The sequence below is a fragment of the Phacochoerus africanus genome, chromosome 11 (genome assembly GCF_016906955.1).
Source record: "Phacochoerus africanus isolate WHEZ1 chromosome 11, ROS_Pafr_v1, whole genome shotgun sequence".
NCBI classification, from domain to species: domain Eukaryota; kingdom Metazoa; phylum Chordata; class Mammalia; order Artiodactyla; family Suidae; genus Phacochoerus; species Phacochoerus africanus.
The window spans coordinates 89,752,144-89,777,212 of record NC_062554.1 but is presented as its reverse complement, the minus strand read 5'-3'; the positions used below and the strand labels follow the sequence as shown (position 1 = coordinate 89,777,212).

Below are 25,069 nucleotides of genomic sequence, written 5' to 3'. Positions count from 1 at the left end.
ACCAAATATTCTGTGATAATCTATATGGGAAAAGATTCTGAAAAAGAATGGATGTGTGTACATGTATAACTGAATACATAATTTCAGTTTTGTTGTACAGCTGAAATTATCACAACATTTTAAATCAACTGTATTTCAATAAAATTTTTTTTAAAAAAGGGGAAAAAACAAGATATGGTGCATATATACAATGGAATATTCCTCAGCCATGAAAAAGAAAGAAACCAGGCCATTTACAAGAACATGGATGGACCTAGACATTATCATATTAGGTGAAGTAAGTCAGAGAAAGAAAAATACACATGATGTCACATATATGCAGAATCTAAAAAAAAAAAAAAGATACAAAAGATATTATTCATAAAAGAGAAACAAGCTCACAAATTTCCAAATTAAATGTATGGTTACCAAATGGGAAACAATGGTGGGGAGGGATAAATTAGGAGTTTGGGATTAACATATACACACTACTATATATAAAATAGATAACTAACAAGGACCAACTCTATAGCACAGGGAAATCTACTCAATATTCTATAATAACCTATATGGGGAAAAAAGACTGGATATATGTGTGTGTGTATATATATATATATATATGGCTGACTCACTTTGCTGTACACTTGAAACTAATGCAACATTGTAAGTCAACTATACTCCAATAAATAAATGAAATTGATCTTTTATAGGAGAAAAAAGCAAAAAAAAAATCAAAAAAGAATGTTATCTGACTTACACATTTAAGCACCTCTTTAATTTACATAGTGAAAATTGAGAATTTTAGGTATTTCACATTTGCAAGAGTTTAGGAACATGTAGCTAGAATGGAATATGACAGCTTCTATCTCATCATATGATTATTCTGGGCAGAGGGTCCAGCTGTCAGTCATAAGGATATTCTTGGGAGATTATTGAAGCTTAAATCTGGTAGTAAATGCTAGCTAAAAAAAAAAAAATCCAATTTACATGTCATTGACATAAACGAGAGATGGATATACTGGGTTCTTAGTCTTACTGGAGGAATTTTATTTACAAAGTCAGCTGGGCGTTAGCATAAATATACAAAGCAATACCTGAGTAGTAGCACTGAAAATGTTGCCAAAGTTAACTAACAACTAATTTACGCTACTAATAGCAAGACTGCACTTGTAATGCCAACACCAAGAAGAGCCGTCCCAATGAACTTAGGTTCAAAGAGAAATGAACAAGAACAAGAGAGAAATAATCAAGATGAATACCATGTCCAGAGAACAACAGAATTCAGGAAACTGTAAGTGTTTCATAAGTGAATAAGTTGACTCATATTCCAAAAAAAGGCATAAAATTATCTAGAGAAAGAACATGGAGACAAATCTACCATGATAAAGCACAAACTTCGGCTTCAACATAATCTATGATATACAGTCAAGTATAGGAGGAACTGCCTATGTCAGCTGTAATTACTATAAGATCTAAATGGTTATGAACGACTGAACGGATATAAAGAAAGGCAAAATCCTCTGAATGTTTAAAGAAAGGAGTGCTGGGGATTTGTATAAAGCTTATCTCTGACCTGTGCTCTCAGATTACAAAAGATAATAGCTGCTTTAGGTGCTATGTTACTTTTGCTTAAGTAGGAGAAAAATAGAGGGTTAAGCAGAGGATGAGCCTGAAAGTATACTAATGCACCTCTGACACCTCTGAAGACTAGTCCAGCTTTGTAATTATGAGGGTTACTCTGGAGTCACAGTTGTAAGACGGCACCAGCAATCGTCTTCCTAGTGATGCATTCTCTCCCAGGATAGCTGCTAACCCAGCAACAGAGCCCCAGTCCTTGTCCCAGAATTCCAGGGACTTGGAGCCAATGTTTCTTCCATTAACTTCTCGTAGGGCCCTAAGCTTTGTATATCTGATGACCTTTCCCTATGCCAAGGACCAGGCAGTTACTCTCTTAGTTCCTTTGGCACCACCTCTAATATCCCTCTGTTGCTGCATTAAGCATTTTTATTGCATTATTTACTACTTCTTGGCGCATGTGACATGGTAGGTGGCATCTGACGATAATAGAGAAAATGTGACATTCCTTAGCTACCATAGGATGTGAGACTTTCAAAATATATATATATATATATATCACCTGTGCAGGCTGAGCTCCCTTTGAGAGAATGTCAAGTAAGTCTGCGGAAGAGATGAAATAGAATCGTGGAAAAGCCACACGCTTGGTTTCCAGATACTCAGCAAGAGCTTTTTCACAAAGAGAAAGCCTGTATGAATGAAAAACATCTTTAAGCATATCTTGCCCATTCAGTAATTCAAACGTCAACAAAACAAAACATAGATCCTCTCATCTGTCCATTCATCACATCATGCTCACTGTTTAACATGTAGCCTACTTCTTTTTCTTGGACATCATCTTGTTCCTATTAATGTACAAGTCATGTCAAGGAGGAGACACACTCGCACACACACAACCTTAGCTGAGACAAAATGTAGATCAGACTTAAGTTGATATTACTCGTCACTTGTATTGTGACACTTCTAATCAGCAGGTGGAAAGACGAGGTTTGGCCTCACTCACTCACTCTGAGCACAAAATGCTTTAGTTAACGTGTAATTTATTTAAGGTTTTCCTTTTCCCACTGAATGTCTACAAAACAAAAGCAGCTTCAGCTCTCTCTACTGTTCAGAGGAATCCTAAGATCCAGAATCATTTCCACATTATTGTTCTTGCAGAGCAGAGGTGATCCAAAGGCAGCGCCCCCCCCAAAACCCAAAGATCAATGACTAAGAAATAATAAACTTCTGTGGAAATCCACACTTTTAACATTTAACAATTTTATCTCTAAAAACCTTTCAGATTATGAAATAATTTTATGTAATATATACGTATTATCTAGACAACTCCTTTACCTTGCAATAAAAAGTGATCACAATTCTGCACAAAGCTCTTCTTATAGTGGCTAATCTGCTCATTTTTAATCAAAAGACAGAATATTCTTATGACCACTAGCTATTACAGAATTCTATATTAAAACTGAAAATGCCCCTAAGGACAAGGATTTCAAAAATACTAACATGCTAAGGATAATTTCTAGTATAATTAAACTATGTACAAAATAAAGGACTTAAAATGAATGAATGTAATCTCAATTCTTAGCATAGAGTAAATATTAGCTTAGTAAATATTTACAGTACAGTTTAATTTAAAAAATTGATCACATCAATTCTCTTGATAATAAGATATCTTAATTGTACTATTATGATGCTCCTTTCGGAAAACAGAAGTAAATTTGTATCTGTTTATAGTAACTCACTATATATATATATGTATAAGACAACTTGACAACTATAAGCAAAATTATAAAATAGCATAGTAGAGGTTCTACCTACAACATGATGCTAAATATTATTAGATACTTAAAAGAAACCTCAAAATTCTAAGCAATTGACTGCTTTATTGTTTTATTCTTACCTGTACTGTAAATCTTTCAGTTTTTCACAAAGATTAGGTCTGCATGTTGCTTGTAGAACATTTTTTATTTTAGCTGTCCTGAACATCAACTCCTGTGTGGAAGTGCGATATGGAGCCATTGATAATAGAAATTACTTTTCTAAATTTTTCTTCCATTTGAGGAATTAAAAAATGAAGACCAAACTATCAGAAAGCCAAGTTAAAGACCCTTGAACATCATGTCTATTATGCTATTTAAACTTTGAAGTGAACATCAAAAAGAAAGTGTATCACGTAGTTTTTATCAATATAATTTCAATGGGCATTACCACCATTCTGGGGCCATGCAGAATCTCTCTCTTCTAAACTAAAGGGAAAAAAAAATAGGACAGAGAGAGTACCAGAATCTTACAGAGTATATTCACATCTGAAAATGAGATGAGTACTAAACCATCTGCCTATTCTTTCCTCCTAGAAATTAAACAAAGCAGAATTCCTTGGGTGTTTAGGAAAAAGAAAATATTTCATTCCTATTTCTGTATTAAAAGGTAAAGCCATTATTCTTTGCCTCAAGTCTCTCAAATCATTGATCATTGTTATATGCACATCTGCATGTGCTCTCTGTGGCTCTTATGAAACAAACCAATAACTGGTTGTTATTACTCTGTTCCTGGCTTCCCCTTCTCGGACTTAATGAAGATGAAGCCATCTTCCAGACCTTACCGCAGGGATGGGCAGTCTGCTGCCTGCTGCCTCTTTTTGCATGGCCCAAATGGTTTTTACACTTTTAACTAGTTGGAAAAAAAAATCAAAAGCAGCATAATATGTTCTAACACGTGAAAGTAATATGAAAGTCAATTTTCCGCATCTATGAAGTTTTACTGGAGCACAACCACACCCATGTACCATCTATGTTTTCTTTCACACTGCAATGGTAGTCCTGAGTAGTGGTGGCAGAGACCAACTACAATCACAAGACCTAAAATATCTACTGACCCTTCACAGAAAAGGTTCCCTCTTCATCTCCAAAAATGCACACACATATATGTTTTTCCATAAATAAAAGTACCGCAGATCACATTTCTTAATGAGAATTTCATATTGTCTAGAAGAAGGTGCTAGGATAGAAAACTGTCTTTCACAAACCTTAAATTCAACATCTACTTCATCAAATCTTCTGGCATCTTCCTTAAGTTGGATTCGAACATCTTCTGAACAAACAAAGATGCTTTCTAGGTGAGACCAAGTGCGCTGGACTTCCATCCAAGTAAAGATGGCTGAGTCTGCTGTGTTTAATTTGTGTTGCCAGCTCATGACTTGCTCAATGAAATATTCCACATACTTGCTTTGAAGCAGAGTCTGTAACTGAACCTTAAAGAATGGCACAGAATTTTAAATAATGGCTAAACTGGTAGATAGAAAGCACCAAGAGGGAGGGACCATACCTCTTCTGTTTATTGCTGGATTCCTGGGACCTAGCACAAAATACGTGGAACAGATACTCCCTACGTATTTGCTAAACAAAAGAATTCATGGCATTAAGTATTCATAGCAACATTTTTTTTCAAGAGAAACAAGATAAATATAACCAACTACATGTACTATGTCTCTTTGTAGGAAGGAAAAAAATATTATGCACTGGAGCACAGCTTTAGGAATTAAATTTTATTCTTCCAACCTCTCCCACTCTCCCTGTGGTCCCTGCCTATTAACCATTCCAAGGTTATGAGTACTTTTTCTAAAATATTGAAAATATAAAGTAAAACTCCTTGCAGTGTGCCCTCAAGCTTTTGTTTTCCTCCCCTTTGAGTTGACTAACAAACCTGGCAGCCCTCCTAAGACCATGCTTTGCTTCACTGCCATGCAGCCCGGCAAGCATTTCCTACCATTCTCTGATGTGAAATCTCAGGAAATCACCAAGTACAACACCCTCTTCTTGTTCTTCTTCACCTCTAAGTATTTAATACATGTGACTCTTCTTTATCCTCCCCCCGCCTTATTGAGCTATTGACATATAACATTGTGTAAGTTTCAAGTAAACAATGTGATGAGTTGATATATGCATATATTGTGAAATGGTCACCATAATGTTAGTTAACACCTCCATCCCCCATATAATTACCTTTTATGTGTGTGTATGTGTTGATAATATTTAAGATCTACTCTCTCGTAATGACTTTCAATGATTTTATAGTCACCATGCTGTACAAGATATGCCCAGAACGTATTCATCTTATACCTGAAGGTCTGTAACCTTTGACCAACATCTCCCCACTTGCCCAAAGACCCAGCACCTGGTAACCACCATTCTACTCTCTGTTTCTATGAGTTCAGCTTCTTAAGATTTCACATATAAGCAAGCACATACGGTCTTTGGCTTTCTCTGACTCAGTTATCTCATTAAGCATAATATCTTCAAGATACATTCATGCTGTCATAAATGGTAAGGTTTCCTTTTTTATAGCTGAATAATATTTCTTTTTTTATTAAAATATAGTTGATTGACAATGTTGCCAATTTCTGCTACCCAGCAAAGTGACGCAGTCCTACATGCATATACATTGCTTTTTTTCATACTATCTTCCATCATGTTCTATCCCAAGAGAGTGGCTATAGTTCCCTGTGCTATAGCAGGACCTCATTGCTTATCCATACTAAATGTAGTAGTGGTTTGCATCTACTAACTCCAAACTCCCCATCCATCCCTCTCCCTCTGCACCTCCCACTTGGCAACCAAAGTCTGTTCTCTTTTTCTGTTGCATGTTTCTGTTTTGTATATAGGCTCATTTGTGCTATTTCTTAGAATTCATTATATATACATAAATACACACACACACACACACACATTTCCTTGACCCATTCGTCCATAGTGGACATTTAAACTGCTTTCATGACATGTGATTCCTTTCTGATGGAAAAACTTATCCCAGGGTTGCTATGATATTGCAGTATCCTTTTTCTACTATTTCTCTGACCATTTTCTCTCTGTCTTATTCATGTCTCCTCCCCTTGTTCACCAAATGCAGTCTTTTCCAAAGCTCTACTAAGGTGGCTTATCTTCTTTACTTCTCATCAATCAGTTCATCAATTCTCAAGATACCAATAATGACCTCCCAACCTACAATTCTAGACTGAACCTCTGTGCTGAGCTCAGGATCTGACTTTCTATCTTTACATCAATACCCTCACTTTAAATACACAAAAAATAATACAGCATCATCTCTTTAGATCTCAGGTTCTTTAAGTGCCTCAAGTCTAGTAATAACAACACTACTCTTATTTCCTCTGAAGAGTCTCTCTCTCACACCTTTCTTCTCTCTCTTGTCCAGAGAAAAGCCAACTTAGAACCTTAGGATTCAAGATCACATAGGCTATGCTCTGGATTGTCTCTCCAGCCTTATTATTTATTACTCTTAAAATTACCTCTGAATAATGGCAGGTACTTTCTGGCATTCCAAGGTGCCACTGACATTGTCCCCTTTTCCTACAGCACCTTTTTCCGATCACCATTCTTTGTTGAATACCAGCCCATCCTTCAAGACTCACTATAAGCACCAACACCTTACAGGAGTTTCGCTGTGTCTTTCACTCTCCCCATGAAGTAGTCTGTCTCTTTAGGCTCTTTGGAGTCCTTTTGTTTTCTTACTAAAGTGCAAATTCCTTGAGAATATGTGTTCCTATCTTTTGATCCCAAATAGTACTGTGTCCGGAGCCTGCTCCAAGTAGATGCCCAATGAATAAAGAAAGAAATACTGAGTACTGGAACTTGGGCAAAGCCTAAAATCCTAATTTAAAAGGGAAAAAATCTGTAATAAAAATATCCATCTTACTTGGTTGTGCTCTAGCGTTTCAAATAATTGTTCATCAGACTTCAGTAATGGAATGCCTGTTCGATAGTGAACTTCATAAGAGAACTCCATGGTTGCCCAGGTCTGAATGATTTCATTAATAACCTAGATATAAATGGTATTTAGTTATGTGCACAAACATTTAATTTAGAACCAAAATCTAGGCTGTTATCTGGAATTTAGAATTTTTTTCACATTTTCCAAAAAAAAAAAAAGAAAAAAAAAGCAACAGAGTGATATCATGAATCACTGGCCTGAGTTTTTTTCCCTCCAAGTAATTCATGGCGATGAGGTCTAGAGAATGAATTCCATCATACAACAGAAACAAGCATCATGCCAATATCAAATTTTCATTCCATCTGAGTTTTACATCCTTCACTGAAATAGAATGCCAGAGCAGGAAGAGACTTGAAAGGTTTTCCTAGGGAGTTCCTATTGTGGCTCAGTGGTTAACGAGCCTGACTGGTATCCATGAGGACATGGGTTCGATCTCTGGCATCGCTCAGTGGGTTAAGGATCCGGCATTGCCATGAGCTGTGGTGTAAATCATAGACAGGCTTGGATCCCATGTTGCTGTGGCTGAGGCATAGGCCAGCGGCTGTGGCTCTGATTCAACCCCTATCCTGGGAAGTTCCGTATGCCATGGGTGCGGCCCTAAAAAGACAAAAAAAAAAAAAAAAAAAGAGAGAGAGAGAGAGAGAAAGAAAAGGTTTTCCTAAAGGTCTGATAGACATTATCTGCAAATTAGCCAGCACAAGATAGGTAGTGCTGACTGCCAGAATGTAAATCCCAGTTCCCTTGCTGAAACTGCATTAAGTTAATGACATCTCTATATCTCAGTTTCCCTATCTGTAAAATAAGGATAATCCTCAGAGGATTAAATGAATTAATATCATGCACTGAGAGCACTGCCTCATATGACTACAAAGTAAGTGATATATGAGTGTTTTCTGGGAGTTCCTCCCATGGCACAGTGGCTTGAGTTGCTGCGGAGATATAGGTTTGATCCCCGTCCTGCTGCAGGGGGTCAAAGGATCTGCTGTTGCTGCAGCTGCAGCTTGGAGTCAATCCCCAGCTCAGGAACTTTCTTATGCCTCAGGTGCAGCCATTCAAAAAAAAAAAAAAAAAAAGAAGAAGCGGTGTCTATTATAATTTTCAGCTTCAACTGGGTCAAATCCCTTCTTTACTGTGGCATAGAAGGAATCCGTCTCCTGCCCAAGAAAACACATATCCACACAACTGTGACATGAGGACTTTGCCCTAAGCCAGCTTACATGCCACTGTATAGAACAAGCCCAGCGTAACAATAAAGAGCCTGAGGACACCACCTTTTCTGTCCCCAGCTCTTTCACAGCTTTGTCCACAATGCTTCGGACATCCTCTTCCACTTGGTGTAACCGCAAGGCTAGCAAATCTGCCAGAGTCATGGCTTCATTTATTGAAAAATTAACCTGATTGGGAAGGAAAAAAAGGAAGAATTTATATTCCACGTATGTGAATGGTTCCTTTTACCTAAGGGCCAGAAGAATGAACCGCAGCTAAATAGACTCAGGTAAGCTGCTAAGTACATCTCAGGTTCTAAACGTGTGGCCAACCAAAAGAGACTGCTTCTTAACTTACAATTATTGAGATGTCACCCACCGGAAAGGAGGGCTGAAGTTTCAGCCACATTCACACTACACTGCTTTCTTTTGTTTCACAACCCTTGCTCATCAGATCATTTCTTATCTCCTTTGCCCACAAAGCCAATTTTTCAAGAGAATCACGCTGTTCATTTCAATTTGGTTGAAATCCCAGGAATTGGGGAGTAGCTCATTTGTCTTCTCTTCTTTAAATACTCTATTCACTGAACACAATTCCCAGTTGCTCCTGTGATTTAACCTAGTTTTATCATTGATTTAATCTTAGTTCCTTGCCAAAAAAAAAGGCTTACTCGAACTGTCATTCTCCATACTTACCATGAGAGAAACAACAATTCACATTTCCTCATCATCTTCTTGACTCCCCAACTTCCCTATCCCAGTGTTTGCTAAGAAGCTCTCAGCTCTTTTAAGTGCCCCAACTCACCCATGCCCCCCAGAAATTAAGAGCTGTCCCCCCTGGACAGTTGCAAGGAAGCCATTTCCTTTCCTGCTCCTGGTAAGAATATCCGGGCCCTGCCTCTTGGAAGCTGAAACTGCTGTCTGCCTGGCTCTCCCCAGTCTGTAAGGTTGCTCAGCACCATCTGCCTCTCTACGCATGATGCCTCAATGGCCCTGCTTACCCAGGACTGCAGGGTGTCCCAGGCTAAAACCTAGATGTCCTGAGCAAACCCCATGAATTGGCTACCCTATCTCTGCATCACTTTTGACCTCACTCCAGAGCTGATGGATGCCAGGGACCCAGGTGTATTTTAGAGAAGGAAGGAGCTAAGCATCCATGCCCCTGCTCCCCTGCCCCATGAGCTGTGTAGTCTGTGCACTGAATATAGACATGAGGCCAGGTGACAACTAAAGGCTGAATGAAACCACTGCTCTGATGTTCCAGGACGTTGTGGAGGAAGATGCCTTTTTCTCAATGGTCTGCCAGAGAAGGTACTTTTTCTTTCTTTTTTTTTTTTTTGTCTTTTTGTCTTTTTGCTATTTCTTTGGGCCGCTCCCGCAGCATATGGAGGTTCCCAGGCTAGGGGTCCAATCGGAGCTGTAGCCACCGTCCTACGCCAGAGCCACAGCAAGGCGGGATCCGAGCCGCGTCTGCAACCTACACCACAGCTCACGGCAACGCCGGATCCTTAACCCACTGAGCAAGGCCAGGGATCGAACCTGCAACCTCATGGTTCCTAGTCAGATTCGTTAACCACTGCGCCACGACGGGAACTCCGAGAAGGTACTTTTTCTAATGTGCAGAGAGATGTAATATAGGCAAGAGACTGAGGAGAAATCTCACTGCAGAAAATGTGAGGAGAGTGTGGGGAGTGGGCACACAGTCTACATTCCATGATGGGAGATTCAATCAAAAGATTTTCTGAAAGAATAAATTAATCAACCACAAAGTCTAAATAGGTGATATCTAAAAGATTATAGAAAGTACAATAATGATAATAATAATAATGGCTTCAGTGACCATTTATTGAGGACTTGCAATGTGAGGTCGTGCGCGCACTCTCTCTCTCTCTGTATCTATCTATTTATCTATCTATATACACATAACCTCAACTGCCATCTGTTCACCAAATGAGCATCATGGCATCATAGAAGGGGCAAGGTGGTACAGAAAGCAAGTAACTTGCCCACAATCCCAGAGATACTAAGTGTCAAGGGTGGACCGATAAAGCCCGGGCCGTCTCCACTTTACCAGGTGGCTCCTTTCCTCGGTTTCCCTGCTCTGCAAACTCTGTCTTCTAACCACAAGAGCCTTTCTTCACGATGCAGGCCTAGCAGAAAACACGCACATCAGGCTGCCCTTAATCTATTTTAAGTTCATGAAGGTCACCTTCCCTGAAAAATAGTGTAAGGTTTGTATATTTGTCCTTAAATATACATAGAAAGGCAAAAAAAAAAAAATGACCTTGAGTGGCATGAACGCATGAGAAATAATTCCATATTTCACAATAACATTAAAACCATCAAAAGACCATCAAAAATTATGAAATGAATTGCGGGGGCGAATAGTCACTGTTTCTGATCCCCTCCACAAAATATGTTTCTTTGCAGCCATGTCATATACTATAAAATGACTTTACATTATCTTATTTGACCTTTCAAGATTCCTATGATGCATAAGAACAGATGGCACCCCTCTTATTTAATAAAAATCAAACCTCAAAATAGAGAGGTTAATAAACATAGAAAGATATAAAAGGGGGAGGTGTCTTAGTCACTCCCATCCACTGTAACTAGACACCATAGACTGGAGGGCTTAAAGAGCAGACATTTATTTCTCATAGTTCTAGAGGCTGTAAGTCCAAGATCAGGGGGGCCAGCCTGATTGGGTTCCTGGTGAAGGCCCTGTTCTTAGTTTACAATATCCATCTTCTTGTTTTATCATGACATGGTCAAGAGCAGAAAGCTCTGGGATCTTCATCCCTTCACAAGGGCACTGACCCCATACATGAGACCTCTGCCCTCATGACCTAATTATCTCCCAAAGGTCCCACCTCCACATACCATCACACTGGGGATCCAGGCTTCAACATATCAATTGGAGGTCAGGGGACACATAGTCCACAGCAGGGGCTAAAACAAGGGTCACTGCAGGTCTGGTCCTTGGTCATGTCTCAAGGGTCTTGACCTCTTGCATCTGACCAGAGACCTTTTCCCAGATCCCACTTCACCCCAGTGAATGGTGGAAACCAAGGAATAACACTTCACAGTCACAAAAGTATTCAATTAATCAGACCCAGGACACTGACCCCAATGGCCTTCATGAGCTGGTGCCAATGCCTGTCTCTGAGGGCAGGGCTCTGTAACTCCGCGACAGCTCTCAGGGAGGTCGTCATGTCCTTCACTGTGCCTTCCAGGCCTGAGTAAGCATCCCACACACGGACCTCCTTATCTAGAGACCAGATTTCCTAAAGAAAAGTGAGAAAGAAAAAACAAAAAACCCAGCTCCTGGAGATAATAATATCTTTTATAATTTGCCTCCTTTGAAATAATAAACAAACATTTCCCTGGATCAGGAAGAGAGTAAAAGCATTTAAATTCCCAAGTTAAAGACTGAAACCAGAGAAATAGAAAAGGATCCACTCATTCATGTATTACAAGTCTCCACTGTCTTTTCTTTCTTCCTTCCCTTTTTTTTTTTTTGAAATACACTGGTTTCTTACTCACAGGCTCTAACAGACTGTCCCATGAGGAAACCCCTAGGTAATTAAATGTAGGAAGGTAACAGAGTCGGCAGGACATGTGCAATGAAGAGTATAAATAAGCAGTTACCTGAATTACTAAGACCTTCCTCTGAAGACCTCACTTGTTTAAATGGCAAGCCCTGAAATGTTAGCCATCTTTTGCGTATTTGTTTCTTGGAACTCAACTATTTCATGATTTTAAGGGCCTGTGACTTGGTTGTCTTCTTGGCTCATGGAACAACATCAACAATTGCGAATGAGAAAACTCATAACAAAAACCAGTGAACTCAGCACAAAAGGATGGTGTTATTTGCTTTAAAAAAAAAAAAAAAAAAGCAACCGAGAGTGGGGGTTAAAGCATTACCCTTAGGTGAGGTAATCTGATGGTGGAGGAGACAGGAACACAGAAAAGAGGCACAGTGACTCCAAATCCAAAAGTGATGGGACATTTTAGTTAGGGTCCTTGCCACCAGGATAAAAATGGGAGAAAAAGCTGGGAAGAGCCGTTATGAGCAGAGCAGAGGACTGAATAGAGCAAGGACGCTCTTGGGCAAGAAGGAAACAAATGGCCCAGTCATTTTTCACTGCCAGCCTTTTACTGCCATGCATTTGGCTTTAGCCAAAAAGACTTTACTGGCTTCAGAGGGCACCGGGCTGTGGAGACTAGATATCAAAGCACAGATTTCAGAAAATCTCTGTGCGGTTACATTGATCCCCTTCATGATACTGGAACACACAACGGTAAGAACAAAGATCACAGTACTGCATATAAACCTGCAAGTTATCCCAATCGGTTGCCCCGAATTGTCCAAAAGGCACCTCTGAAGATACCACATGCTACAGTTGCTAAGGAAAGAATCTGAAAGTTTTCAAGCCTATTCCCTCAGCCCTGCTTAATCTTCCCCCCTCCATTCTAGACAGCTCTGGGAAGCTCCTGATTATAGCTGCTTCTCATCAATTCATTAGCCCTAACATGCTTTTATCCACTCATTCACAGAAAGGCAGGCTTGATTAGAAGTGCAACTGGCTGAGAGTGAAAAAAAAAAAAAATCCTGTCTCGAATCATCCTGTTTGAAGGAAATAAGGACCTGAGGCCCCATCACGGCAGAGAGTAGGCTAGGGAAGATGGAAGGAGGTGGTGCTGAGGAAGATAAATCGTCGTCACAGACAGTTATGGAACTTGCCTTGGCAAACCTTCTGAGTTCCGCGTCCATCTGTTCCACATTAATCTGTCTCCACTGGGTTTTAGTCCAATTATCAATGCTTCTCTGAAAACGCACAAGTAGATAAAAGTGTCAACAACATTTGGTAAAAGCAAGTCTCCGCAGCAAAATATATAAACTGATGATACACAGCGATTCCATCATCCGGTGGAAAGTCAATTATTTAAGTATTAACTGCACCTGTCAAAGCTTCCCTACCACCAAAACAAAGAAATTGTCAGAACACATCAAACTTAAGGCTTAAAACACTGTGATATATTCATTTCTAGCAGCAATGACAAATTCCATACATACACCATCATTATCATTTAATCCTGAATGTTTTTGATGACTTGCTAATGTTACTGTTAAGTACCATATTGTTATAATTCTCCACATAAGATAAGCTTTCATAATAAAACCTTCATCTAGTATAGACAAAACTCTCATTAACTTCTTGACCATATTTTGTCTTGTTAATATATTTCTATATGGTTTTTGACTAACTTCAAAGAAAATAATGTATACTGTACACTGCAATGTGCTTGGTACACAAGAACTTTTTTTACACTTAAACTTGTAACTTACTTAACAGCATACAAATTATTTCTGGTCAGGCCTCTTTATACATGCACACATATGTAAGTTTAAGCATGGGTGTGTATACATGAGTCTCTATGCACAAGTGACCATATGTGTGAAGTATATACTGATTCTTATTTATAACCTACATAACTCTCAAGAAGGATTTGAAGCACTCAATTCATCATACCAAGTTTCATTTAGAATTGAAAACAAAAACCACTGATAATTCAGAGAATATTCTATTCACAGAGATACATGAATTCTAGTTCTGGGGGAAGTCTAATACTCACATATACTATGACATTATAGGAATTCCCATTATGGCTCAGTGGTAACAAACTTGACCAGTATCCATGAGGACGTGGGTTTGATCCCTGGCCTCACTCAGTGGGTTAAGGATCTGGCATTGCTGCGAGCTGTGGTGTAGGTTGCAGATGTGGCTTGGATCCCATGTTGCTATGGCTGTGGTGTAGGCTGGCAGCTACAGCCCTGATTTGACCCCTAGCCTGGGAACTTCCATATGCTGTAGGTGCAGCCAAAAAAAAAGCAAAAAAAAAGACATTATAAAACCTAAATAGGATGACAGAGACACTAAAAATCTCATATTTATAAAGAAGAAATACTAAAAGGAAAAAAAGCATGCTTTCAAAAACCAGCGTCTTACTCTCACATAAATAATGACATCCCAGAGCCCCTTGAGCAATTTTATCTCTTTTCGGCACTGCTTCATTTGTTTGTACTCTGGAAGAGCCACTTCAAAAACATGAGTAGATTCTTGCATTTGCAACATTTCTTCTTCTAATGCTTCAAGCTCTTTATGTGCCTAAGGAGAAAATATACACATGCACACAAACACACTTAATATCCAAGAAACCACAGAAGAAGTAGGAGCCACACAGTTCTGTATCTCTGGTTATATCAGCATTAACAACTTAGATTTTAAAAAGAAAATAAAAGGAAATTAAAGGTATAACTATTGGTAAAATGTAGAAGGCTTTAGATGAGCAAACTCATGGCTACTCAAAAAAGTGAGAGTAGACTATTCGTAAATATAATCAGGTTATAAGCACTCTCCCTATATATGATTTCGGCAGTTTGCTCTGCTATCAGATTTCTATGAAGACAACTGTTCCTTTTGATTTTCATCTGGCAGCTGAGGACTCTGCTGGGGAGCAAAAGACAAGGGTCTAGAAGCTTCCACTTGAAAAGAGACTTCTTCTTTAAAAAAATTTTTTAAATTTAAAAAATACCCTGGAGATTATCAATGTACCAAACATGAGAAATTCCACCACACTATTATATTTATCTTAATCCTATTTACCAAGGTTCCTCTTTGCTTCCATCAGTGAAGAACCAATTATGTTTTAGACCATATAAGTTGACTTGTCTTTTTCTGTCTTGATAAGCCAACTCTTCATTTTCATTTTAGTTTTTTTCTAACATAGTAGTGCATCAAGTGCAAAGAGTACCGAAGAGCTTGCAGTGCAGGCAAAGCTGGAAACCCAGGCTCTTTCTCCAGTTCCTCTGGGGCTGTTTCTCTAACTCTCGATTCCGTGCACAAGGTGAAACTCCCTGATTTATTAAGTTTAGACATTACACAAATTTACCAGCTTTGCAAGAGAAGGATTTAACTTTGTCTTTCCACTTCATGTTTTCTCCAAACCTCCACTCAGTACCCAACAATTACATTACTTTAGTTCTTTTGAGTTTCTTTTTAACTTTAAATATTCAGTTAATCACGTATCAACTTTCAACTCTCAATTACCTACCCTGTCAATGAGAATTTTAGCACTCCAGCAACTCTTTCATGAAACAAATGGAGGTTTCATTTTTACGTTATACCTTTACAAACAATTAACTGCAATTCTCTTCATTTTACAAGAAAAATTCCAGACACATTAAAGGGTATGGGTGTGAGCATACACACCATCCAGCTTAGGAAATACTATGTAACTAACAACTTTTAGTGACCTTATTAATTTTATCCTCCCTCCTTCCCACTATAAATACACTAAATTTTTATTTAAAACTACTGATTTTCTAATATTTTCTACCACATACGTATGTACTGCTAAATGCAAAACTGTTCAAATTTAACTTTTTGAATTTATGTGAATGGTATTATCTACATATTCAGACTTTTCAAAATTTATTGTTGTGGTAATCTACATATTTATGAAGAATGTATATGAAGTCCATTCATTTCTACTACTATATAGTACTACCTTGTATGAACATGCCGCAACTAATTTATTCTACTGCTGACGGTCATTTAGCATTCCCCTGTATTCTACCATTAGCACTGATGCTACTAAGGTTTTTATGCCCCTGGTATAAATGTTTTATATAGAATTTTACTATCCTTTAATGAGTTAAAAACATCTTCCAAGCTTCTTTATCATGAATTAATGTTGAATGATATCTGAAGATTTTTTGCCATTTCTTAAGATGGTCATATAATTTTTCTCCTCTTAATCTATTAATATGATGAATTATATTAATTTTCTATTATTACACATTTTCCTAGAATGAGCCCAACCTGTTTACAAATTGGTGTTGTTTCGTTTAGTTTGTTTATATCTGTGTGTACAAAAAAGAATGGCTTCTAATTTTTCTTTTCTTACACTGTCCTTTCATAAAAATAAAACATGCTTCATAATTTTTTTTCATTTCATGAGGGACTTTGGGTTTTATTGTATTTTTATTTTTTTACTATTTCCCTCAACACAATTTTTTTTTCCTTAAAAAAGACACATGTACCCGTGTGTTCATAAAGTAATTTTTAAGTGTTCCTTCTTCTCCAGGCCACTGGAATAATATGAATGAGATCTGTTTCTTGAAAGCTTCTTGGAATTCACCTATAATGCCATAAGGGCCTGTTACTCTCTCATTGGAATATTGTTATTAAACTAATGGTTAATCTTTTCTTTTTAATCTTCCTGCTGGTTAATTTTTAAAGGACGATTTAGGTGTGTTATTTCTTGAGATGGTTTGAGTAAATTCTATTTTTCCAAACACGTATCCATTTTGCTTGAATTTTAAATGTCCTATGAGTGTTTGCAAGTCCTAGCCACAGCAATCAGACATACAAAAGAAATAAAAGATATCCAAATTGGAAGAGAAGAGGTAAAACTGTCACTGTATGCAGATGACATGATATAGAAAACCCTAAGGACTCTACACCAAAACTACACGAACTGATCAATGAATCCAGCAAAGTAGCAGGATATAAGATTAACATTCAGAGATTGGTTGCATTTCTGTATACTAACAATGAAATATTAGAAAAGGAATAAAAAATACAATACAACCCCTTTCAAAGTCACTTCACCAAAAATTAAATACCTGGGAATAAACCTGACCGTGGAGGTGAAAGACGTATATGCTGAGAACTATAAAACATTAATCAAGGAAATTAAAGAGGAGTCAAAGAAATGGAAAAATATTCCACGCTTCTGGGTTGGAAGAATTAATATCATAAAAATGGCCATACTACCCAAAGCAATCTACGGATTCAATGCAATCCCTATCAAATTACCCATGACATCTTTCACAGAACTAGAACAAACAATCCAAAAATTGATATGGAACCATGAAGGACCCAGAATTGCCAAAGCAATCCTGAGAAACAAAAACCAAGCAGGAAGCATAACTCTCCCTGACTTCAGACAATATCACAAGGGTACAGTGATCAAGACAGTGTGGTACTGGTACCACAACAGACATACAGACCAATGGGACAGAATAGAGAACCCAGAAATAAACCCGGACACCTATGGTCAATTTATCTTTGACAAAGGAGGCAAAAACATAAAGTGGGAAGTCTTTTTAGCAAAAGGAGTTGGGAAAACTGGACAGCTGCATGTAAATCAATGAAACTGGAACACATTCTCACACCATGCACAAAAATAAACTCAAAATGGCTTAAAGACTTAAACATAAGACTAGACACCATCAAACTCCTAGAAAAGAACATAGGCAAAACATTCTCTGCTATCAACTGTACAAATGTTTTCTTAGGTCAGACTCCCAAGGCAACAGAAACAAAGCAAAAATAAACCAATGGGACCTAAGCAAATAGACAAGTTTTTGCACAGCAAAGGAAACCATTAAAAAAGCAAAAAGACAACCTATGGAATGGGAGAAAACAGTTCTGTGATATTTTGAATTTCTGCTCTTTCTGTACTATCATTCCCTTTTTATTCCTAAGACTATTGATTTTGCTTTTTCCTTTTTTCCTTTTGTTCACTCCACCAGAGATCTGTCAATGTAATTAGTCTTCCCTGAGAATTACATTTGGCTTTGTTTGTCTTCTCTTTTCTTGAAACACACACACCATAAGTTATTTCAATGACGATTTGGTGGTTAATGCCTTCTGGTTTTGTTTATGTGGAATATACTCTTGTTACTGAAATAAAATTTTACATAGGCGAACTGGTAAAGTATCATCCACTACCTTCTGGCTGCAGCAGAGGCTGATGATAAACACGCTTTTAGCTCAATCATCATTTCTAACAGGTAATCTGACTTTTCTATCTGGTTGCTTAAAAGATTTTCTCTTTGCCTTTGGTATTCTGTAGTTCGCTATGATGTGTCTAGCTGTAGACTTGGTAATTATCCTGAGATTCAGAGAATTTTCTCAATTTATTGATTCATGCTTTGACCAGTTCTAGAAAAAATTCTCAGTTACTATAATTCTGACTATTGCTTATCTAAGATTTTGTCTATTCTCTCTTCCAGGAAGTCTGAGTAAAAGAGTTACACATGTGCTAACTTCTTACTCTGTGGCCCTTAATCCCTTTTGTATTTTGCATCTCTTTTTACTGATGTGCTAGCCGTCTAAGTGATTTCTCCCAAAGTCATTCACAATTCACTAATCCTCTTTTCAGTGTAAGTTCTCTAACCTCTGCTGAGTTATATCTCTTTAAATAATTTTATTTTTCACTTCTGTAAGTTCCTGCCTCTTTTTCAAATTCAGCTGATCATTTTTGATAGTCTCAAAACTGAGAACTTGCTCCTTTTTTTCCCTTAATTGATGTCTTCTACTGGCCAACCTTTTATGTTGGTCTCTGTCTGTGGTTTGCTCTTCCTGCTGGCCCTTATGCATGATGGTGTGTTTGTTTTATTGTAAACTCAGGTTTAACTGAATCTAATCATGTTGGCCCCCTCAGGAGACTAGAATAAGAGCACCTATCACCCAGAGGAGATTTGGATTTGCTTCTACAAGGTGCCAAGAGGAGTTACTTGTAACTGTTTCCATTTTCTGGACTGGAAAGTCCTTGACCATAGAGGTAGCATAAAATGGAACTATAACCCTTGGGAGGACAGGCCTAGGTTTACAAACTCCCAGAGGATCCTCTTCTCCTTTTTTTTGCCCCATTCAGAGCAAGGACTGACCTTGCATCTCACAGGCTCCCTGTGAAGGCTGCAGATTTTTCCCAGCCCAGTCTTTCCCTGAGGGGGTAACCTCTTAAAAGCATCTCCTACTTTGCCCTGAAAGGGTTAACTACAAGGACTAGACTTGTGGTACTTTTATTTGCCCCTAGAGTAGCACAGGCTTTCCATCCTGGTTTCAGCTGCTCTATTTTCCTGCCCTTTAGAGATGTCTCTTGTTTTCTTGGGAGTGCAGCAAAAGCGTTAAAATCATGGATTTATGAACATGTTGCAGCATCTATTTTACAAAAGAGGGATTTTCAAAAGGTCCAGTTTACCATACTTCCTAGAGCCAACAGCCCTTTTATTTCTTTTTAATTATTTTCCTTATCAGTTACATTCATTGAATCATTCCTAGAAATATATATCCAGTTATTTTAATTCAACTGTTCACTGTATCTTAGGCAATGATGAAGAGCACATCATATATATTTATAAAGGAATCAGTTATAAAAGGAGAGATTTCCCATACCACTGCCCTTGTTCCTGGACAGTCAATGGTTTCCACCTTTTGGAGTGAGGTGCCCAGAGCACTAGAACCTACCATGCCAGCCCAGAACATGCACGACTTTGGTTGACTCTAGTTAGATAAACAGTAGATATGCTTGCTGAACAAGCACGCAGGAAAATGATTTCAAGATAAAGGTAACAGAGTCCTACTATATTCAAAACATCCTCAACACATCCTGTAGGTACAAAGATAAATATCTGACTTGTAAATATGTAAATCTATGGTGTTACAGTGTAGCATGCAAATGGTAGGATTCAATAAATGATAACTGCAGTAAATGTTTACACACAGCACATTGGTTAGTCAAGTAAAAATGTCTCCCCATCCACAATCTGTTCAGACCACCTGCAATTTAGATAGAATCTTTAAAAATACATAGCTCTATTAGCATATTCTAACCTACTCCATTTTCGGTGAATATATTAGCCACTTTTCCTTAGCCAAGTGAAAGAGAAGCCCTCGTGCTATGGAATGGTGTTTTCCCAATGGTTTAAAGCAGTTAAAACTAAATTCAAGCCCAAACTTGGAAAGAGAAGCAAAAACTGTGTTCGCTCCAAGTTTTACAGCAGGCTAAGGATGAAAGACTATTTCCAGCATGAAGTCAAACCAATACGGCAGTCTAGATGAAGACCTCAGAAAGGGACCTAGCCCCTGAATCTAAACTTCAAAGTCATTTTCTTGTTTTGGCTGCTAGGCTAAGAATTCTTACGGAAACAAAGATGTTATTTTTCTAATAAAAGTTACATGATGGAGGATAATGTGAAAAAAAAAAAAAAGGGTGTGTGTGTGTGTGTTTGTGTGTATAAAACTGGGTCACTTTGCTACATAGTAGATTGGCAGAACATGGTAAATCAACTATAATAAAAATTATTTTTTAAAAATTTTAAAACACTTTTTCAAGCCTCAGGAATTACTCACCATTTTGGATTATTTGCCCATTGTATTCATTCTTACAGTCAACTATAGTAAAGGAGTTGATTATAAACTAAGATTGAATGCCTCGATAATATTTGTATCCAGAATTAAGAGTAAGTTATGACATTACAAACTCCCTGAAACACTAGCCACCTCCAGAAAACCAAACAACATATACTTGTGTGGTTGGGGGGTGGGCAAGGGGGCAGATACAGTGTGTAGTCACGGTGGGAGAGAGGACATGGAATCAGGCTTAAGAAGAAAGCATAGGATAAAGCTATAAATATAAATCAGAGAAAACAAAAAGTTAGGGGCTTTCCTTGCTATGATTAAATATTAGTAACAAAGCATCACATGGGAAATACTATAACGGTTAATATTCCTCATTTAATTTTTTTGGCTGCGCCTATGGCATATAGAAATTCCCATGCTAGGGATCAAACCCACACCCCAGCAGGGACCCAAGTGCTGCAGTGACAATGCTAGATCCTTAACCCGCTGCACCACAAGGGAACTCCCTCTTCATTTTTTTTAAAAAAGTAGACAGCTAGAATTTTAATACTGATTCTTTCACTAATTGTGTAATCCCTAACAAGTTAATTATACATAATTGATTCTTTATCTGAAAAAAAAGGAGAACAATAGAAGCTACATCATAGGGCTATGGCAAGAACAGAAAGAAATAATGTAAGCAATATGCTTCTTGACATACAAAGTTAATTTCACTAGAACCTTTACTTTGATCATGATGGTAATTTGGGGAGACATGATTTAAAACAATATAATTTGGGGGAAATTGTTTATAACCAGGTTTTAAATAGTTCTCAACTCTTATAATTGCGAAAGTAAGGCAGAATATAGCAGTATCACAGAGTCCAAATTTACTTCATAAAATAGCTATTAAAACACACAAGATAACTGAGATCAGCATTACCTTATCGAGCACTGTGTACGGATTTTCTGCATTAAAACCAAGAGGGGCACAGAGTCTGAATCTCTCTCTGAACTCTGCCTGCTTTTCCTGATCAAGGCCAAAAAACAAACAAACAAACTGAAAGTGAATCTCAGACAAATAGCTTCCATTAGCCTTATAAAACCTTTCTTAAAACAAAACAAAACAAAAACTTGTTAGGTAGCTCACATCAAACGAAATACATTTTTTCCTTATAAGAGTGACTTCTGCATTTTGGAGAGGTGAGACTTCATGTCTGACAGTTGCTGCAATCTTTTTGGTAGTTTCCCATCTTTCAGGTAATTCCTACAAAAACAAAAGTGCAAAGGGGAAGTTACGTCAATACCTGAAACCTAGGATTCAATTATTCTAATTTCTTTCCACTAAACCATGACATCCTTTCATTCCTATATAAGAGGAGTTTGTTCCCCCAAAGACTAAAGTAACCAAAAAGGCTGAGAGTCAGGTTGAAGCCCAGGCTGAGCCACTGGCGCGTCTGGAATTACACCTTCAAAGCATAAACTAGGACTGCCCTCTCATATGAGACTTACCTCAGAATAAATGAAAATCTTTCACAACAAACACAAATTTCCAAATCCTTTTGTTGGTGGAGGGAGTAGAATAAAAGTGCTCTGGAAATGACCTGGCCGATCTAACAACTAGAAATGAAGCCATGTGCAGCAATTTAGCAAGTGAAAATAGATATTCTGAATCTGGTGGGGCAGAGATGAAAATGTGAGTCATCTTACCCTGTGTCTTCCTCTGGCTCCCAAAGCTAGGTTTGTACTCAGTCCTAATAGAGAGTTGGAACATTTGGGTTAATTTTAAATGACTAGGATTTCTGAAGTCAGATGAGGTGAAGGGAAGGTTAATTTCTACTTGATGTAGAACAAAAGCAGCCCAGGTAGCAACTCAACTCTGCTGTCCCTGACTACAATGCAAATAGGACAACAGCAATGTACTTGCTTTGAAGAGCCCTTGTGCGTAATTGCTGTTCAAAAGCATTCTTGTGTCAGACCAGGAAAACACTGTTTCTCTGGGTCATCTCCCAGGACACGGAAATTGTTTTGTCATGCAAAACCACCCATAGTGATGGGACTCTACTTATGTTGCTCAAGTACAAAAATCAAAGGTTCTAAAGACTATTTTGTAACCCTCAATAAATATTTGATGAGTGAGTCAGTAACTGCCAATTATAAAGAATGCACCATGCTAAGTCCAAGTTGTATCTATATGGTGGTAGAGGGGTGCTACAAAGATAAAACACATTCTTGACTTAAAATTTTGTATCATCTGTCAGAGTGAGTGAGAGGCACACAAAATAACTCTTCTACATGACAGACTGTATTAACTTCCATCAGGAGATCTACGTGTTATGGAATTAAAATGCTTGGGAGGCAACACGGCGTCATGATGGAAATACCCAACCAGACAAGGAAATAAGAGTCCTGGACTCAGAAGCTACTTGTCTTTCATCTTGTTCTCCCACTCTTCTCACCTCAACTCTGTATCCTCATCTATACAGTCTCAATTTGCATTTCCAGCTGACCTCATGGAACCTAAATGACACATGGAGTTCCAATGGGGCCATGGGAGAGAAGACATAAAGAGGTCACACCAGTGGGCTCAATCCTCTTAATCTTCTGTGACTATACTAGACCTACTGTTACCTGCTTTATATTTGGGGACTCCAAAGACACTTCCACTTGATAAAAATAAATTTTCATTGAAAACCAGCAAGATCAGATGACCTTCCAAGTCTCTCAAACCAATACTGGTCCACTCAAGGAGGTAACATTGAATCTGAGGCTCAAAGCCATGACTGAGTTTTAATAGGCAGAGATGAGGGTTAAGAGTCTTCAATACCCTACGGGTTGAGATTTACAATGTGGAATACGGTGAGAATGTGGACTCTATGGGAACAGGAAAGGACTCTGAGGCCAGGAGCAATCAATGCAGGTTACTTAACAGGGAAGGGACTTGATAAAAATCTATAGATTCCAAGTGTAATCTAGTTTCAGAGCATGCTATAGATAGGATCCAAGGACATAGCCATGTTTGGGACGGGGGCTTTTTTGCACAGAACCCAGCACAGGCAAGTTTTAGAAAATGTTATGATTGCTAATGATTATGAAAGAGTCACAGTCACAAACTGCTTTAATTAAAACAAAACTGGGGCACTATTATCCTCCATGTGCAATCTGTACTGTCTATAAATCTTATTTCTCCTCCTGACCAGCCTGAATTACTGGCATTGAGACACATACACAGCTAAAAGTGGGGCTCAATTTTGAAATACTTAAAAGCATATAATTTTCAAGTGCCAAAACCGTATGTAGTAAGCCAAACTTCTATTTTTATAGGAAAAAAAAAAAACACCTAGAATACGATATTTGTTTTTATTCAAGTTGGAAACAGAAGAGTCCATTAGAAAGCATGTAAACTAAGGAACACATAAAAGATTCTGAAATCTTCCACCTGACCACAGCGATGAAATTAAATATTATATCCCCATTTCTATTAAAAAAAAAAACAAAACAAAAACCTGGAGTTCCCGTTGTGGCTCAGTGGTCAACAAATCCGACTAGGAACCATGAGGCTGCAGGTTCGATCCCTGGCCTTGCTCAGTGGGTTAATGATCTGGCATTGCCGTGAGATGCGGTGTAGGTTGCAGATGTGGCCTGGATCCCGAGTTGCTGTGGCTCTGGTGTAGGCCAGCAGCTATAGCTCTGATTGGACCCTAGCCTGGGAACCTCCATATGCTGGAGTGGCCCTAGAAAAAAGGAAGAAAGACCAAAAAAACACCAAAAAACCCAAAAAACTAAGAGCCAGCACTAAGCGACCTAATCAAACATGTCTCCATTGTCACTTACACTCTCCTAATTAGCCTATTGTTGCAACGCATAGACGGTGTCCTATGTGTCAGGAAAATTTGTCAATGATTTAAAAATGGACAACAGAAATGACAGGAACCTAGCTTTAGTGAAGTGTGAGACAAACATTTATACTACAAATTCTGGGAGGTCCTGACTAAAATACCCCTGTCAATTACTAGTGTTATGACTGGTTTCTCTATACGACATATTTTAAGGTTCAAGATCTGACTCCACGAACATCCCTAAAAACAAACATGCATAGTGTTGTTCTGCTGTAACTATGTCACCTCTCACACTCACGTGTCTCTCCATTCACATCAAGTCTCACTCCACGTCTAACTGGAATTTCAGTTCTAGAGACAGTTTTATATTTCAACAGAATTTAATAACTCACATACAGCAATTCTTTGTAGTCAAGAGAGCACTTGAAAATACACTATTGCACTTAATCCTCACAAACAAAATGAAGACTATAAAATGGAACAGCATGTT

The 25,069-nt window shown here is 38.1% G+C and overlaps 1 protein-coding gene across 2 annotated transcripts in view; it reads right to left on the bottom strand.

Moving 5' to 3' along the window:
* Window positions 1–25,069, bottom strand: part of DNAH11 (dynein axonemal heavy chain 11) — a 344,143-nt gene that overhangs the window by 243,205 nt on the left and 75,869 nt on the right. For both annotated transcript variants that reach the window (XM_047753939.1, XM_047753940.1), the window contains 10 exons: window positions 21,891–22,007; window positions 21,684–21,770; window positions 14,555–14,713; window positions 13,288–13,371; window positions 11,669–11,827; window positions 8,607–8,729; window positions 7,261–7,383; window positions 4,577–4,801; window positions 3,452–3,543; window positions 2,117–2,243 (listed from right to left, as the gene is read on the bottom strand). In XM_047753939.1, the coding sequence (XP_047609895.1) occupies window positions 2,117–2,243; window positions 3,452–3,543; window positions 4,577–4,801; window positions 7,261–7,383; window positions 8,607–8,729; window positions 11,669–11,827; window positions 13,288–13,371; window positions 14,555–14,713; window positions 21,684–21,770; window positions 21,891–22,007 (1,296 nt within the window). The remainder of the gene's footprint in view (window positions 1–2,116; window positions 2,244–3,451; window positions 3,544–4,576; window positions 4,802–7,260; window positions 7,384–8,606; window positions 8,730–11,668; window positions 11,828–13,287; window positions 13,372–14,554; window positions 14,714–21,683; window positions 21,771–21,890; window positions 22,008–25,069) is intronic.